Source organism: Linepithema humile, chromosome 1 (genome assembly GCF_040581485.1).
Source record: "Linepithema humile isolate Giens D197 chromosome 1, Lhum_UNIL_v1.0, whole genome shotgun sequence".
NCBI classification, from domain to species: domain Eukaryota; kingdom Metazoa; phylum Arthropoda; class Insecta; order Hymenoptera; family Formicidae; genus Linepithema; species Linepithema humile.
In genome coordinates, this window is record NC_090128.1 from 40,363,722 (window position 1) to 40,381,498 (window position 17,777).

The 17,777-nt window shown below is 35.4% G+C and overlaps 3 protein-coding genes and 1 long non-coding RNA gene across 6 annotated transcripts in view; 2 read left to right on the top strand and 2 right to left on the bottom strand.

Moving 5' to 3' along the window:
* The first annotated feature begins 289 nt into the window (after window positions 1-289).
* On the top strand, window positions 290-7,481 carry LOC105671046 (Rho GTPase-activating protein conundrum). 3 transcript variants are annotated; one of them, XM_012364901.2, is made up of 10 exons: window positions 290-917; window positions 2,465-2,716; window positions 2,875-3,116; window positions 3,256-3,383; window positions 3,459-3,652; window positions 3,733-3,895; window positions 3,980-4,323; window positions 4,401-4,567; window positions 4,655-4,832; window positions 4,925-7,481. In XM_012364901.2, exons 2-10 carry the CDS (start codon window positions 2,578-2,580, stop codon window positions 5,299-5,301), a joined length of 1,932 nt encoding a protein of 643 aa, XP_012220324.1. In that variant the 5' UTR covers window positions 290-917; window positions 2,465-2,577; the 3' UTR covers window positions 5,302-7,481. The 3 variants fall into 3 exon arrangements, with proteins under 3 accessions (XP_012220324.1, XP_012220323.1, XP_012220325.1); XM_012364900.2 differs by lacking the exon at window positions 290-917 and adding an exon at window positions 941-1,462; XM_012364902.2 differs by lacking the exon at window positions 290-917 and adding an exon at window positions 1,503-1,794.
* On the bottom strand, window positions 7,477-13,134 carry LOC105671033 (uncharacterized). The gene is made up of 14 exons (XM_067348325.1): window positions 13,098-13,134; window positions 12,702-12,890; window positions 12,339-12,647; window positions 11,998-12,195; window positions 11,255-11,482; window positions 10,800-11,000; window positions 9,276-9,524; window positions 9,011-9,193; window positions 8,726-8,873; window positions 8,387-8,589; window positions 8,070-8,273; window positions 7,888-7,911; window positions 7,643-7,809; window positions 7,477-7,561 (listed from the first exon to the last, which is right to left on the bottom strand). The coding sequence occupies exons 1-14, from the start codon at window positions 13,132-13,134 to the stop codon at window positions 7,508-7,510; spliced, it is 2,394 nt and encodes a 797-aa protein (XP_067204426.1). The 3' UTR covers window positions 7,477-7,507.
* Window positions 13,135-13,646: 512 nt separating this feature from the next.
* Hr83 (Hormone receptor 83) lies at window positions 13,647-17,633 on the bottom strand. Its single transcript, XM_067358665.1, has 6 exons — window positions 16,806-17,633; window positions 16,487-16,627; window positions 16,219-16,314; window positions 14,731-14,994; window positions 14,159-14,467; window positions 13,647-14,047 (listed from the first exon to the last, which is right to left on the bottom strand). The coding sequence occupies exons 1-6, from the start codon at window positions 16,807-16,809 to the stop codon at window positions 13,815-13,817; spliced, it is 1,047 nt and encodes a 348-aa protein (XP_067214766.1). The 5' UTR covers window positions 16,810-17,633; the 3' UTR covers window positions 13,647-13,814.
* The window catches only part of LOC137000986 (uncharacterized), a 71,027-nt gene continuing 69,789 nt past the window's right edge, over window positions 16,540-17,777 (top strand). The window contains exon 1 of the long non-coding RNA XR_010891126.1: window positions 16,540-16,646. This is a non-coding gene — a long non-coding RNA (uncharacterized lncRNA). The remainder of the gene's footprint in view (window positions 16,647-17,777) is intronic.

Below are 17,777 nucleotides of genomic sequence, written 5' to 3' on the forward strand. Positions count from 1 at the left end.
CAGATTCCTCATGCGTTCGGAAAATTGCGCCGCGGCGGTACGCTCGCTCGCCTCAAGAATCTGCACTCGCATCTCGTTTTCGACGTTAATGATTCATGATGTTGCCATAATATGTGCGCGTGTGCAACGCGCAGTTAAGCACCTGTAAATGGCCGTCCCGATATAACGCGTTCCACCCAGAAGGCTATTGCGTATACGTATTTGCCGCGTAAGTACGTAGAAATCTGTGTTTGTATTCGCGCGCGCGTGCACACATTGTGCTCGTCAGTACCGTAAGCTAATATTGCGAACGATATTGGCGCCTGATATCGGGAATGCTACAACATGTTATCGAGCCGATAATTGCGACGGTAATTTGTATGATTGCGAGCGTGATTGGTATGATCGATCGAGTTTTTACGTTCCCGTAATTACAGTCATCGATTGTTGTTTTTTTTTGTTGATGTGGCTGATGAAGTTGCATTCCACGCAGTTTTATCCATATTCAAATTGATTACGTTCCCGTAATTTCGCACTTTTTTATTTTACATGCAGTTATTTCACTTTAGTCTCGAAGTAAACACGCAACGTGGATGTATTTGTGAAAACGAATGAGAACTTCCATCCTTGAACTAAATAGCAGATATTTTAACAAGCATTTATTTTAATGTGTTTTTATTATTAGTCAAAATTTCGTGCCGAGCTGGTGTCTTTTGCCACTGATGTCGGTTGTTAACGTTAGATAACGTAAATTAGACAACGCACTAGAGTGTGAGATGACAGGAAAAAAATGCAAACGAGCAGATCTCCAATTTCGGCGATGGTGCTGAAAATCTCAGCCACCTTCCTGCTACCTTTCGGTATGGAAGATGGCGTCCAACCCTGAGATTGCCGCGGCGCAGGTGTCACTCAGGAACGACAAAAACGCGAACCAGTGTGTATGTATATGTGTACGTGCCTATGTGTGTGCGCGCAACAGGTTGTCGGGCCGCGTTTGAATATCTTCTTTTTTTTCCGCGGCGTGTTTGCGCGCTTGGAAACATGCAGCGGATTAGCGTCGCGTGAGCGTGTCTCGTGAACGTACGCATGCACGCACGTCGCGTCGCCTTCCCACCCTCGCCTCCGATCTCCGACGCGATGCGTGGTCGCGCGCCAGTCGCGCGCGGAATACATTAGGACTTCTCGGAAGCGGCTAGCCTCGAAAAGTCGCACTTGGCATTCGACGCGCGTGAACGAGCGAGCGAGCGAGCGGCGTGGTTTCTTCACCGCGGATTAAAAGCAGCGGTGCTGCGTTCGTCTTTCCTTCGGTATCTCCGTCTTTTTCCTCCTCGCTCCCTCACCGTTTAAATCACCCTGTATCTCGGAGCTCGCTTTCGGAGCACGATGGGCCTGCACACGTCATTGAGTTCCTTGGAAAGGAATCCCGCTCACGACGCGCGTATCCCATTCATGAAAAAGACATCGTGGTGTTAACTGTGTCAATGTAAGTTGCAGCGATGAATTAGGTTATGTATCGATATATGTGTGAAATATACGTTCGTAAGCGGTTATATTTTGCGCTTCATTGCGTAAAATGTATTTCGGTGAACATGTAGTGTGTGCCTGTACCGTGGTGTGGAAGCTGCGTGTTTACCCGCGCGCGCGCGCATGCAAGATGCGCCGTAATGTGTGCAGCTTGTTATTCGAAAGAAGGACGGTGTTATGAATAAATTATTAGCGACATTTATCGTATTTTTTGCGTGTACTCGACATTACGTTGACGATAAGTTCGCTGGTAGATTTGCCGTTTACGAGCGCATTGGAAATTGCAGTTGCGTATGTCGTGTGCTAAATAAACAATCGTAAATTTATTGAAGTTTACTTAGTTTCTCCGTTTGTGGAATGTGATGAAACGACGTATCATTCAAAAAAATTATTCCATCACGAATAATTGTCTGAACTACGTAACTGTCAACTGAGTGTTTAACAAAATTTTTTGGGCAAAAATTTCATTAATTTGTATATTTCTAAAACTTCGAAATTTGATTGACACAGATATATATTCTCAAAATATTTCATATCTAAAAATAATTTTTATAACATTTTAAAATTATTTTTTAAATATGAAACAAGCAGTAGAACTTAATTAAATTGATTTCAATGCATTTTAACCATTTTTTTCATTTTGCAAAATACAATTATATAAAGACTAGATTTTTGAAAATAATTAGATATGAAAATTTAGTGTCTATTGTTTAATATTTTATTTAAAAAATTATTGTATTAATAATAGCCATATAAGGTAATAATATTTTTTGTTTCGCCATTCCTGGCTATTGTCTGACTATTACTCATAATGGAGATAATTTTATACTTGTAATATCATTTACTTATGTTGATTACTAATCGTGGTGTTATCTCTCTGAATCATCAAAGATTAAGTGAAAAATGACACAAATGTGGGATATAAAACAGATTTTGACACGATAATACAATCTTCTTTTAGATATCGGACCAAGAACACACTTCTGGAAGTACTTCATAGTTTTCAAACGTCTCCAATGACACTTTAGTTGGTAAATATTGTACCAAAGATACAAGAGAAAAGAAGACGGAAACATGGATAGAGGACATGGTGCCACCTACACAGGAGGTGATAACCACCTACTCGAATACTGGGAGGAATATCAGAAAATGATAGAGGAAACAAAAATGTTGGACGATTATCTTGACGAAGAATGCCCACGAAGTTATGATGGTTTGTATAACAGTATTATATATTAAACTTATGCTATTATTTAAATATTTTTCCAAAAATTCTGAAAAATGAGCTTTAATCTGAAAAGTGCGATTATTGTTCTAAGGCGTAATATCTTATTTAACATATATGAATGTTTTTGTGCTCTTTTTTTACAGAGGGAGAAGAAGAAGCTGAATGGTTACGTGCAGCAGGCTTAGGACAGTTAACAGAAGCATGGAAAGCAGGCAGGGAAGTACAACCGGAGGAATTAGGAGCAGCCTTGCGTCCGCTATCGCGAGCTCAAGCAGAAGCTGTGAAACGTCGCGTGAGATCACTCAATCACACAGTTAAACAACGTTTTAATCAACGCCAACGTGTTCGCAAGCCGGACATTAGAGATGTTTTTAAAGACGTAGAGGTATGTCAATAATTAATGATAGATAAATAAAATTCGCTTGTATCTCAAAATAATTATTTTTTAATTAATTACAAATTTTGTTCACAATTATAATTGTCAAATTTTATTTATTAAATTAATCAGAAATGTATTTATTTAGGTGTCTAGCACGGGCACACGATCACGTAGCGCTACTCCTGATTCTCTCGATTCAATTCCAAGTGCTACACCAGAAAATGCATCACCTCCTTCACCTCCGACGGTTACCGTTTGCGAGGATGCACAAAAGTAAGTTTATTATGTTTTATGTAATAAAAAATTTTTTTTATTGTTGCGATATAATTCCTCTTTAATTATTTAAAGCGCTTGCATTCCGAGTTTTGTATCGATATTTCATCGTGCGTCAAATGAGGGAAAAGCAACAGTTCGTAGAACACCAAGTGCTCCACAGACTGTTCTCAGCTCTGCGTCAATGCCTGCTCCTGCTCCTGTACCTATACAAGAAATTTTCAGAAGAACTGGCAACTGGTCGAGGGGAGATGTCGCGAACGATTCTGGTATTATTGTCTTTACATCTATATTTTATAATCTTTTAGTAGCTTTACTTTGAAGTTTAAAATATTGCGTGTTGTTGCAGAAGGAATACAGTTAACCGGCTATCATAGATTGGGGACGGTACACATTGCCAGACCAAGTCAGAGGCATAATAACGATGATCTTAGTGATGTAACAAGTGGTACAGCACATTCAGATATTGAGTCAGTCAAAAAATTGGCCGTATCAAAGGAATCAACTCTTCGGTAAGTTTAAAACAAACTTTAAGATAATTAAATTACTGTTTTTGAAATATTTTTCTAATTATCGTGTGGTATATATTATTTTAGACGAAGTTCGGGAAGTCACGCGACAGTAACTCGAAGTCACAGCAGTTTATACGGCTTGACGAGACCGACGGATGAAAACTTAATAGCTCGTCCGCTAAGTCGCACGTCGTCGCATGGTCATCTCAGTTTTGAAGAGATGTGCAGAACCAACGAGGCGAAATCTCAAGCGTGGTCTTCTGACAATCTTACGGCCGCTGAAGATTATGCTCGGCAAGATGTAGATTTATTATCGCAACGAGATCTTACGAGATTGCAGCCCCTTTTGTGGCTCGAACTAACGGCGATTTTCGATAAATATAATATACCACTTACGAGACGGAAGCCCAATAAGCGACGAAGAAAAAGTACGTAATACTGACGCTTGTATTCGCTCTTTTTGTGTCGTGACTGTCTTGTAATATAAATTTATATATAATTATAGGTGGAAATTTATTTGGCGTTTCTTTGTCAACACTATTGCTCAGGGACAGTCAATTAACAAGTGAAGAAAATAACATACCATTAGTGTTCCAAAAGATTCTTAGTGAATTGACAACGCGTGGAGTGAAAGAGGAAGGTATTCTTCGTGTCGGTGGCCACAAGCAAAAGGTAAATATGTAACGAAATGTTATTATTAATTAAAATATTTAATGATAATTTTTTACACGCCATTACGTACTAACGACAATTGTCCAGGTGGAAATGATCTGTACGGAGCTGGAAACAGATTTTTATTGTAAACCAAAGGAGATGGATAAACTGTTTAAGCGCACTCCATGCCACGATTTATCGGCCGTTTTGAAAAGATTGTTACGGGACTTGCCACAACCACTTCTCACTGTTGAGCTGATTGATGTTTTTTATCAAAGTCATGGTTAGTGCAATATTATTTACATAGATATTCTATAGATTAGATATTCTATATGAATAGACCAAAGGTCTACAAAAAAATGTTTTCGTACACAGGCGTAAAGAATCCTAGTGACTTGATGTACGCTCTTAATTTGCTGGTGCTGTTGCTACCCGTCGAACATCGGTATACTTTAGAGGCGTTGTTAAATTTTTTAAAACTGGTTGTTGAGAATCAGGCGTCGAACAAAATGTCGATTCATAATGTGGCGATGATAGTAGCACCGTCGCTTTTTCCACCTCGATACATTTATCCTCGGGACCCTGCCGATCTAACTGCTCAGGTCAACATGGCTGCCATATGCTGTCAGGTAACGGAAGCTCTACTTAATAATATTGATAAGTTATGGCGCGTTCCGACGGAACTGATAAATCAATTACGGAGGCAGTCAGAAGTAGAGAGATATCGTAAATACAAAAAAAAGTATTACTGATAATTAAATCGTTTAAGATAATGATCGCATACTTCAAATTTTCATTTCGTTACTTTAAACCATATTAATGCATAAGTTATGTAACATATTAACACATCGAATTTTACAAAGAAGGTAAGTGATTTGCGATATATAACACTGGTCAAAAAAATAAATTTTTTTGTCACAAGATTTAAATCGGTGAATCTACTGATATTTTTTATGTTGAAATCAAGTATGTTTTTAGATTTTCTCTATCGGACAAAATTATTAAGTAACACATGATCTTAGTTTGACAAAATTGAGTACTTAAATAATAATACTAAGTTATGCTGCTTTATTTAAAAAGTAACAGTCGATGATTTTGTGGCACATTTTGCTTGTGAAAGATCTCTTTTTTTTGTCCAACAATAGTCAATCAGCATATTAGGATTTCTACAAAGGGTTACGCAGCCCATATCTCAACATGTGAGAATATAAATTTTTTTTAGCCTGCACAGTCTTTTTTTACTGAGGAAGAGTATATGTTTACTGTTATTATAACAATAATATTCATACATTATATTTACAATACATAAAGAAGACCATTACAATAGTACAAATTATCATTATAAAAAATACTAAAAACGATAAAATTATATCAGAAATAGCTGTTAGAAAAACTGTGGATGATAGAACAAATCTGATTCATATTTTAATTCAGCGTAAAAATATACATTAAAGACAATTATAGTTTTCTTGTGACAAAAATCGTGCTGACCAGTGTAATTTGCGAAGGCATTGATATAATGCATTATTCCGAATAATAATAGTGCCTGTCTGCATGTCAAAAGATCTGCAGCATTTTGTCTTTATTTCTGTGAATTGTAAGATATTGTATATATATAGGTTAGTTAATGCTACTTAAGTAGGTTTTTGCTCATTAGTCAACCATGATACCATATATCACCTCACTTTTGATGCTAATAATCATATTACACATATTACGTTTATTAGTTTACACATCTTACAATATGTGGATGATTTACTAATCCATTTGTCTCGAGGTGCAATAATTTAATAGGATAGATTTTTCAATTATTTTTTTTCATTAGAAATTAAACGTAATTTACATAAGTACAATTTTTTTTCTACAGAATACGAAATTTTATTTCTTCGATTTTATATGTTGCGACCAATATTGATTTGTACATCACAATTGCATTACAAAATAGAGATTATGCAAGAACATTTATATTCTTGAATTGGGTGTTACGAATATATTTAAATGTTCTTTATTAATAATATTTATTTTTCATTAATTGATTATGCAGTAAAAAGTAGGTGCAGTCTGATAATATGCAGCAGAGCAAGATGTTTCTCATGTTATGTAATTTTGTACAATACATGATGTGGCATTTCAAATATTATTGCAACAGTTGGCTTTAAGGTTTATAATTTATTATAATGTTGTTAATAACAGCCTGTGGAACCTCATTAGGATGATTATAATTTTGTCGGTTGTTAATCTTTTCAACTAAAATAATATCTCATTGTGTATAAAACTGTGACAAACTAAATGTAATGATCTCTTAGAAGATCATTATTTAGTTTCTTAAACTTTCTATATTGTTTTATTCACAGACGATATATAATGGTAATTATTAACGTGATTCTAATTATCTCATGCTTATGTGATGATGTCAATGATAATGTGCCTATAAATCTTATATAAACGGGAACAATGGAATTCTATAAGATTATATTTGTGTAAGAATTTTAATGTGGTTCTATTATTGTGACATATCATTTTCACAGGAGAAATAGCGTGTTTTCTTTACCATTTGATACGCCATATTATCATAAGACTTTGTATATATCATTTCATAAATTGTTATATTTGCGTTAATAAAGTGCCAAAGAAAACAAACGTTGGAGAGATATCCCGTGCGCTATCCATGTATAATCCATAGAAAAACTGTGTAAAATGGACGAAATAATAACATCCATAATCATTTAGTTGTGTATTGCTGTACGCGCTAAACTTTGCTATGTCTACGTTTTAAGAATTTTCAGGAAGTTCTTCGAGTTTGCGTATTCTCGAGGGCATCGTTGGACATATCTGCAAAATAAGAATCGAAATAATATGAATTTTTAATTATTTTCAGTTATGTCTTCGAAGAAATATTTTATATGTTGAGCGAAAGAAACGTTTATTACTATTGTTCTCTGATGATTATCCTTTTGATTATCCTAGATCCTGATCCTGAGGCTTTATTGGATTTTCACCTTTAGATTTTGCCTACATAATTTATAGAATAAGCACGATTATAATTATGTCAGTAATATCAATATACAATCATTATTACTATAATTAATATACCTGTTCTTGCAAATTTATATCAGCCTGATTTTGCTCATTAGAACTATTTGTTATGTTTTCCATATTACTGACTGATGTATCATTTAGGCCGAATCCGTGAAGAGCTGAATCTGTATTTGCTTTAGATTTAATCGAATACACATCGATGAGATTCCCTTCTGTTGGACCTAAAATCGCAAAATATAATCGTAGAATACAAATTATTCTGAAATTTCCTGAGATTAATCTTGGTCATAATTTCTTACATTTTAGCGTCCTCTTCCTGAAACCTGCGTGAAAGAACGAGTAATTATTTTCATCTGAGCAACTTAAGATTATTAAAAATAGAAGTGTCATATAATTGTTGAGTTAATATGCAAAATTAATTTTAGGAGCGGAATTTTTTTAACATTCCACACCTGGAATATTAAATTATAGTCTTACTCACTGTGCAGTTCATTGATAACCGTGTCAAATTGCGTTGTATTGAATAGATAAAGATTTTTACGACGATCGAAGCCGATAGAAGCCAAGGCTAATAAAATTTCCCAATCATCCTGCAAGCCGATTGCAACTATCTGATTGCCGATAGTTTTCATATGGACAAGAATTTCTATGTAACGAGATATATGCTTCACGTCGATGACTGTGACTATCGAGAAAAAAGAAATAAATGAATTATTGTGAAATTAATATTGCGTATAACATATTACTAGTAATTAAAAGGGAATGTGTCATTATTTTTATTTTATTTTATTTGCGTACATATTACGATTTTTTTTCCCTTGTGCATCGACAGGTGCTGACGCAAGATATCAGAATGCGCTTGTTGACGGCTGTCAATAGCGTTCGATTTTTTTGTGAGATTATTAATCGTATGTAAAGTGGCGCAAATGTCGGTTTGATTGAATGGCAATTGAGTCGGCGATGCCGTGCAATACATTCCCATTTTGAGATTATAATTTATCCTAAAATATGATTGAAATGGTAAAATTGATGACGATGATTTTTAGATCATTTATAAGATAAATATTTTTATTTTGTTTGTTATTAAGACAACATATTAATGTATTTGCATAAATGAATTGTTGAAACGGCACTTACGGAAAAATGTTTAGAATTTGTTCCACGAAACGCAACGATGACGATTGCATTTTTTCGTTCGCGTGATCCAGAATGAAGTAGTAGCCCGCGCTGATTTGCAAATCGTGATCCAACGACCTCACCATTCGCTTCGCGTAGTCCTTCAATTCTGCCAAATATTTTTAGTCCCAAAATAGTTTTGTAACAAATATGAAATATATTTAGAATTGTATAATATGTGAATTATGAAGTTTATTATTTTAGTGCTCAAATCTTTAATTGGCCAGTTTCAAAATTATTTGTTACCGAGACAGAGCGGAACCTCGAGCCAATTTTTTATAGTGCTCCAGCCGTTTTGATATGTGCAGGATATATTTTTTACGCCCATTGTCATGAATCCTTTATCACAATGTAATTCGCAGTGCTTGCCTTTTGCCGTATCCCGGCACATCCAGTTACCGTTCTTTACAGGCGGTGTTACGTCGCACGCTGAAATGTATGTATTTATTATGTACGTAATTTATTATTGTTTGCATAGAAAAACGCTGTATCTTCCAACAGCCGCCCATACTTATTTTGCAAACGAACGGTTGCTTGCTATTGCAGTCGAGGCCGTACAAATGCGGCTTCACATGATCACTGCGATCTAAATTTAAGCAGGTCGACGAATGCCTAATATAATAATCGAATTGCTCGTTCATGTTTGCCCACGGTGGGAATCCGAAGGAATCCTTCTTGTTCGCGATCCTGCGACCACTATGTGCCCATTGCCACTCGTTCGGTTTAACAAGATGCCCTCCGACCCAAATGTGACTTATGTCTACGATAGAATACTATTATATACAGAGATTTGTTTTAAATCAACTGTTAATAGCAGATTCCAGAGGTCATTTTGAGACGAAAATCTTTATACCAAAATGTTGAGGCTGCAAAAGTTAATGAAAAGTGTTCAAAGTTGATGAATCAAATTGTTAAAAATTCATGCACTCGGGCACGCATATTGATTTTTATATTCTTACTATATGAGAAACTTCAGAAATTTGCTATTAACAGGTGATACGATTAGTCTGAGATATTCCGTATATGCACAGAGAAATATTAATGTTAACATTAATTCTTAACGGTTACACGGGGTCAAAATAACGACTTTGAACGATTGTCGCACCCAAACTATTGATCGTTTTAAGTCAAAAAAATTATTGAACATTCTTCAAATAGTGTAAAATGTGAATCAATTTCATGTTATGTTAAATTTTAATTCGAACATTGCAACAAAATTACTGAATCATAAGATACGTAAAAAATGACCTTTTCACTTAAAATATCATAACTTTTTAGATTTCTAATATTTTTTCAAAAAATTTTTAGGGTATATTCTTCAAATATAGCACTTTAAGCAAAAAATCAGTACCATAATGCGCGTTTCAAAAAAGGTTTTTATTTTGAGGTATGAAGAGGTAATTTTAAAGAAAAAACAGCTGTCGAACATGAACTGACGCGTTCTAGCCAGCACCTGGCTTATGGTCGCATAGAGGGAACCTAGAACTGTCGATAGATAGCGACAGAAGTCCAATATATTGAAATAATAACGTAGAGAAAATTCAGCCCAAACTTTCGTTGGGGTCACACAGATCCCACGGTAACCGTTAAGGGTTAATCGTAATATAAATTCTAATTACATATTAAAAAATGATATAAGTTTATGTTCAATAATATAGGAATATTAATACCTCAGATAGAGCCAAATATTAGCAATATTGACAGCTGATTCGATCAAATTTATTATTTGATCAAATTTGCTCAATCTGCCAACATTGCTAATATTTTGTTTACTGGGACAATAATCACAACATATTAATGCAACGTAGCACATTGATACGTAACTTGAACAAATGTGATTCGCATAATTAATTGACTTATTCTTTAATTAAAATTTTCTACAAATTTACAGGAAATATAGAGATCCCATAAAATTATGGAATTACTTGCATTTTATACGAATAAATTATTGACCGGATAATGAAATAGATAGAGCACGTATAATAGTTTCTATTCGATTTTTAGACCGGCTGAATTCGTTCCATCGATTACATACCTTTGGGATGATCGCCCATTGCTTCGACGATCAAATTGGTGACATTTATGTCGTTCATATAAGCGAGTACGCTACCCCGCTCGTTACAGAACGCGCTGCTCTCTTGCCAGGTCTTTTCTATCGGATAAATGATATAGATGCTATTGCCGTACGCGAACTTTATCGGCTCATTCAGCCAACTGGTGGTTTCGTCTTCCGGATCTAAAGTAAACGTCAAGCCATAAATAACGCGATTATCTTTACGCTGCGCGAGAGAAGGACGAACAGTATCGTGTGTGAATGTCGTGAAAAGTATCATGTTTTGTAACTTTCACGGCTGTAACTATGCGTAAGTTCGCTAAACTTGTGCGGAAATTGGCTCGTATTTGCATTGTGCGCTCGGTTAAACGAGTTCAGTCTTCTCTCGTGCGCGCGATTATATCGGAAGCGGTAAACAAACACCGCGATGAACGCACATTCCTCGCACACGAAATCACGCTTGCGGTCGCAGTTTGCCGCGATGAAGTTTGGCGTATTTTCCATGTGCCGATCGAGGAGTAGGCATCCTTCATTCCTCTCCGATCTGCCGTATCTCCACGGCGGATATCCATTCTTATTCGTTACAGGATCCAAACCCGCACCGGTGGACATCCAGATCCATTGTCCGTAGGAATAGTGCGCCCCGACCCAGACAGTCTCGAAGTCTTACAAAAAAGATTTCGATTTAATCGATTTGGCTTTTAGTTAAAAATTCCCATCAAAACTAGAACTGCAAAAATCTAGAAATTCTACAGAAGTTTCGAACTGCTTATGCTTGTCTTCTTCTTTTGTTAACAATTATAGTTATTACAAATGCAAGTTATTATGAATAAATTGTTGACCATCCACTGGATTTCAATTTACTGAGATACGTCGTGTTAAATCATACAGTTATCATGATTCTTATTTTATTATCGACTTTAAAAGCATCTCTCAAGTTTTATATCTCAAAGTTTTATATCTCATGGTATATGCGGAGAGATTGTGTGAATGCCATAATACCGTTTATTGTTATTATCTTTAACTTAATCTGTGATTTATGGTTACTGTTTACGACTAACAGGTAATCTTTTTTTCACATTCATACGTATCAATATACAAAGTAGTGATGACGCTCTCATATGAACATTACGGAGTTATAGCTACAACGATAAAATCATTAATCGCGCCACTTTTTTACCTGGACGAGCCTTCGTCATGGTATTGGCGAGGATTTCGATGATGTTAGAGCTCTTCAGGATCGCCAATCTGGCGCCTAATAAACGACAGTATACCGCGGCTTCTTCCCAGGTGAATCTGGCGTGATAAAGGGTGTACGTGTGTTGTTGTATCTGCACCCACTTGAAAGGTATGGGTTTGCCGGTTTCCTCATCGGATCCTATTGACAGAAATTGAAATCGATGAATCTTGCAATTAATATTAAATTAAATCTTATAATATTAATATTTATTATGATTGTTAATTAGGATTTGAACTAAATTTGTAACAGGTGGAATACAGGTGGTGTTAGATTTTGATTACTTTTTTCGCAAATAAACGGTCGCTGCAGACGACAATCGAGATCGACGAAATTGGGATGAGAATGAGCGCGACGGTCAATCGCCAAACAGTCCTTCATCGATCGCGACGGTTTCCTAGCCCACGGAGGATAATTCTCCATGTTTGTTTCCACAGGTATTTCGGTATTCTTCTGTGATTCAATGTGATCATACATCCACGACCATGTATTTCCCAAGCGTCGGCCACCGAGCCACGAGTCTTCCTCCATTTCTAATTTTGTACAATTTATTGGATGTAATTGCATGTGTAACAGATTGTTATTTGAATAATCTGGATAGATAACGGAGAAGTTTATATGACGGACATCTTATCGCATTAAATCACCTATATTGGAATCCGCTATCGTCTCTGCGACGCTTTTGGCCTTCTCCATGGTGTTTAAAATGGCGAGTTTCGCGTTATAATAGCTGCACAGCACACGCGCTTCGTCCCAAGTCACTCTCTGAGAGAAGAAAAGATATTGCGTTTCGTTCAAGTTGTAATACTCGACCGTCGATTGAGGCTCACTCTTACCTTTGAAATAATTATTACGGTTTATTAATTATTATTACACCAAAGAGTAATATTACGTTGTTTAATTTCTCATTTTATTGCAATACGTACAATGTTTCTCTAATACATTCCCGTTCCAGCCGGCTTCTGCAGCAGCATTTAACATTGTTATCTTATGAATTATTATTCAAGAAGCAGACAAGGGAGAAAAAAAGTTTAAGTTCTTACCTGTTTCATGTACTCGATATTGTGGCTTGTGTTGCATTCCTATTGCAGATGTGACTGAAATTTTTTACCGTATATTTATTTCAGATATATTAAAAGTAATTGGTCAGCGTAGATTAAAATGATATTTTTTAATACAGCTTAACATTTAAGCATTTTACATCTTGATAATTTTGCAGCGTTACTCACCTATCGCTACAGCAGCAATGAAAGAGAAGATGAACATTCTTCCTAACGCCATTATAAATTCCGATTAATTATTTGACAAACGATTTATGCATTACTAAGTGCAATAATAGTTTATTCCGAATTAATACACGCAGAAACTCTAATTTCCTGTTTAATCTGCACCTAGAACTTATTTCTCGCTTGTTCCTCGCCTTTGCAATCTAGAGACTGTGTGCCGTGCGAAATTCTACGTCGAATGCATGCACTCGGCGTTAGTTTACAAAACAGCGTGATTTATAGCGATTTAAGATGCTAAATATCCTTGATTGCCACACAAAGGAATGCAGAATAGTATTGGAATTCAATTGTCGTTATGCAATTAAGAACGCGCTTTTGCCGTGATATTTCTGCATATATTTTATTGGTTACTACATTTATTAGCGTTATGCTTGAAAGTACACATTTTGAATCGTATAAATTAATAGTAGTAAATAAAATAGGTATTTGATAACGTGCGATTACAATATTTATATTTTTAATTTTGCGACTGATTTATCGCACAGACGCGATGACTCTTTCCAGATCTGCGTCGCCGATTATCGGCGCGAATAGCTCCCCGGCCAATTCCCGAGGGCAGCATCCGGTTAGAATAGGCAAGACAAATAGAATCCTGGCCAGTTTGTTATCGCGATCGTCCCGATGCTGGAGGTGTCGTATTAAAGCTTCCACGGCGTTATCTCGCGCTTGCGACATTACGTGGAAACCGTTGGTGGTATCGGCAATTTCTGCAATTCACAATAATATTGCGCTTTTATACGCCGAGAAATTTAACGCGCGCGTTATCGGAATTGTACAGCTCTCGCGCTATTATTGATTTTTATTCAGTTGTTATTTACCGGGTCGGCATAGCACGAATGTGTCCAAAATGCATAATTCGACATCGTCGAGCTGCAGCTTTGTGATCGCGATACGCGCGGCGTTCAAGCAGGCTGACGCATTGTCGTTACTCGTTGCGCTCTGCCCTCGTATATTCATTAAGTCGATCGGCCACGTAGCTGCGCGCAAAACGAAAAGAGCGGACCATCCACGACGAAGGATTTTATTTTGCTCCTCCGTGTCCAGGATCGAGAAATCCCGGTGTCGACGCGCATTGCGAACGGCAGCCAGGAATATTTGCGCGGATATTTCGTAATGTATAGCCGTGCCTGATGCAATATAAAATCTGTTTATACATTGTCATAAAGAATAATATAATAACTATATGTGGCACACTATCTTTTAGATTAGAATTTCTTTAAAATAATTAAATTAAATTAAAACAATTTACAAATGAACAATTTTAATCATATTATTTTATATATTTCACACTTTATTTTATATATTTTATTAATAATGCAGCAATTGTTGAAATAATCTGCGGAGTTTATTGAAAGTTAATAAGTGAAATATTTAATGAAGAAGAAATTACCAGGCGATATAATCCTTGCTGATTGTACGTGACGCGAAATGACAGGAAACAAAATGTTGTCTCTATTTTCAGTTCTGTGTAGCGTCTTCATCATTAAAGTATTATTTACGGCAGGATTTTTGAAAGGCAAATGCATCTCGGAGCTATTAAAGTGTGCATAAAAAGTTGCTGACGATTCGATTCTAGGCTTCCAAGTAATGTTAGAATTATGCGGATTTGAGAGCGCGTTACTTCGAACGCGCGGTCCTCGTTCCTCCTGCACCGCTGTGAAAAGATTTGCTTTAAAAGTTTAACGATATCTCGTGAGATATCAAGAAAATTACTATTTGTTTGGATTTGTGCTAGGAATTTTTGTTTAGAAATTTAAAATTAATATTTTATAAAAATTTATAAAAATTTCTCGGATTAAAGTTAAATATTTTTAAATATTTCTTTAAAAATCTTCCAAATAAATAAAAAAATTTCGCGGGATTTTTATTTGTACGTTATCGAGTGACTGCCTTCTTTTACCTTCGCTATAATCGATATGTGTAACAATGATGTCAAACGATTTCAGAGGGGTAGCTTTAATTCTCCGATCAGAGGGTAAGCTTTGTGTACTTAAGAGCTGACCACCGGAGTTGACACTCGATGTCGTTTTACGTGACATGTTACAGCAATGGCTACTACTAAATTATTTACTAGACTATCTATGAAAGATGATTGTGCTGATTTTTATTCTCTCCTGTCAGTTTTAATTATGAATATTATATGACAGAGACTTTTTTAATAATTTTAGTATATTTTTATAAATATTTTTTATCGAATCTGTTTAATATTAAATTTGCAAAGTACTATTTTATGTATAAACTGAGAAAATTGTGTTAATTTTTTTCTTAAAATTTTTAGGTGTTTCTTTATATGTTATTATTTAATTTTATATTACATTATTTAAAATAAAATAAAATAAATCTCTTGTGAGGTACAAAAAAATAAAATAGACGTAATTTAGATTGACATTGATTGTCTTATTGCAGGTCTGCTGTCAATTAATTTTTCCGGATAACGTTAAGGGTGAAGGAACACGTGTCTAACACACGCCATTGTTTGCATTTCATTGAGGTGTTTAGCACCTACTCGATCTGGCTATGTCTATTTCACAGCGCTGATTTTTCGTAAAAAATATCGACTTTATTTAATTTAATAATTGATATATTATTTTGCATGAGACAATAACAATTAATAGACTGATCAATAGAAAATTATAGCTTGATAAAAAATAATGTATTTTATAACTATAAAATTTTTCAGGGAAGAAAAATATGTTTTAATCGCAAATTTAAATATGCAGACAATTAATGATAATAGTTATTATTTTTTAAGCAGACATAAAAGTGTATGCAATGTAGTTAATATTTGTTTTATATTAATTCTAAAATGAAAATTTGATTGTTAGCTAAATATGAGTGTTATAATCAGTGCTTCTGCCCTTATTAAATCTTCACTTACCTGCGGTATTCATGCCAACTGAGAAACACTTTTTTAGACGGCAATGCGGACACCAATTTCGTCTGGCTTTATCAACGGTGCAAGATCCATCGCTATCTAAAGAATTACAGAATCCGATTTTAATAATTATATGATATTTATGTACAAGATATATGTTTTAATACAATTGGATTTTTTTTTTTTAGTTATTTGGCGATACTGGAACGTCGTATGTATTTTACATTACTTCGACTTAAGTGTACATTACTTCGACTTAAAGTGTACAAACTTGTACAAGTGAAGAGAGCGCCGCGACGCACGGATCTCTTGAAGAAGCACGAGCAGCCATCGCAACAATAAACACCGTAATGTTTTCCATATGATCGATCACCGCACACTTTGCAGGACACCGGCGTGGGCAGAGTTCTTCCTGTCGCGAGAAATGTCAGGTAAGAATTTTCAGTTGTTTTCAGAACACCGAGATCCATTTTACAGGTTAAAAATATCTACGATTAATTTTATTGCGAGAAAGTTGTCGAGACGCGTGCACTGGTATCGTCAATAGGGTTGTTATTTCCGATTGAGTGGATAAACAAAGATATATTTACCCATTTTTTGATATTTCACTGCGACGAATTCGAGATTGTCGAACACAAAGCTGTTGAGGGACGAATTGCGCGGTGATGTCTGAGCGATACTCGCAAAGCGATCTAAGTAAATCGTGCCCGACTGGACTCGCGAGCGAAGACAAACTCTGTCAGCGACGTGAAACGAACCCCCGTCCGAGGGAGGTTTAACGCGATAGTGGTGGAAACGGACGGGGGCGAGTTTGATTTGTCCAACGTGCCACTTCAAACGTCAGAACGCGAAAGGGTAATATTTGCGATGGACTGGTCGAGCGTGACACCATTGTTCGATCGTGAAATTATTCTAGATAGATTGCGCAAGGAGACGGCTTTGTTCAAGTCCTCGTATAGAAGACAAGTAAGTACTTGTGATAATTATCCATAATTTATTTGTAAGAGGAAAAAGTGCTGCGGTATATTTAGTTTACGAATCCTTTCCATGAAGGTAAAATAAGATATTTTATTGAGAAAGATCTTATTTGCGATTTGTGTTTCATTTGGTGTTTGGAGAACATAAAAATATACCAAACGAAAGTACAATTTTCTATCTTTGTGTGTGTTGAAACTTGAATTTTAATCAACAGAGAAGTAATTTTAGCTTCTTTTATTTTATTAGCAATACATTTAAAATATTTCAAGAATCAAATTTTACAAATGTTATGTAGATCATTATTATACAAGATATAATTACAATAATACAAAATTATCTTTTTGCATACGTACAAATAATTCTTTGCTTCTTCAAAGAATATCACTATCAATACAACATTAACATATTCAATAATTTATTTGTCTCTAGTTAAAAAGTCGAAACGTGGAATATGAATAGTCATTTATTGCTCGAATTTTAATTAATCATAGAAGTGCAATGCGATTAATTTATTCACTCATTACTAAATTTCCATTAGATTAGGGCATTTCTTTCCTCAGCTCAAAAGAAAACACAATTTCTGT

Coding starts and splice junctions, on each gene's coding strand:
- LOC105671046 (XM_012364901.2), top strand. CDS start 2,578: ATGGATAGAGGACATGGTGCCACCTACACAGGAGGTGATAACCACCTA. Junction 3,117..3,255: donor ATGTTTTTAAAGACGTAGAG/GTATGTCAATAA, acceptor GTATTTATTTAG/GTGTCTAGCACGGGCACACG. Junction 4,833..4,924: donor TGTTTTTTATCAAAGTCATG/GTTAGTGCAATA, acceptor TTTCGTACACAG/GCGTAAAGAATCCTAGTGAC.
- LOC105671033 (XM_067348325.1), bottom strand. CDS start 13,134: ATGCAACACAAGCCACAATATCGAGTACATGAAACAG. Junction 8,590..8,725: donor CAAATTCTAAACATTTTTCC/GTAAGTGCCGTT, acceptor ATCATATTTTAG/GATAAATTATAATCTCAAAA. Junction 7,912..8,069: donor GGTTATCAATGAACTGCACA/GTGAGTAAGACT, acceptor TCTTTCACGCAG/GTTTCAGGAAGAGGACGCTA.
- Hr83 (XM_067358665.1), bottom strand. Junction 14,995..16,218: donor AGTTGGCATGAATACCGCAG/GTAAGTGAAGAT, acceptor ATCTTTTCACAG/CGGTGCAGGAGGAACGAGGA. Junction 14,468..14,730: donor AGCAAGGATTATATCGCCTG/GTAATTTCTTCT, acceptor ATATTGCATCAG/GCACGGCTATACATTACGAA.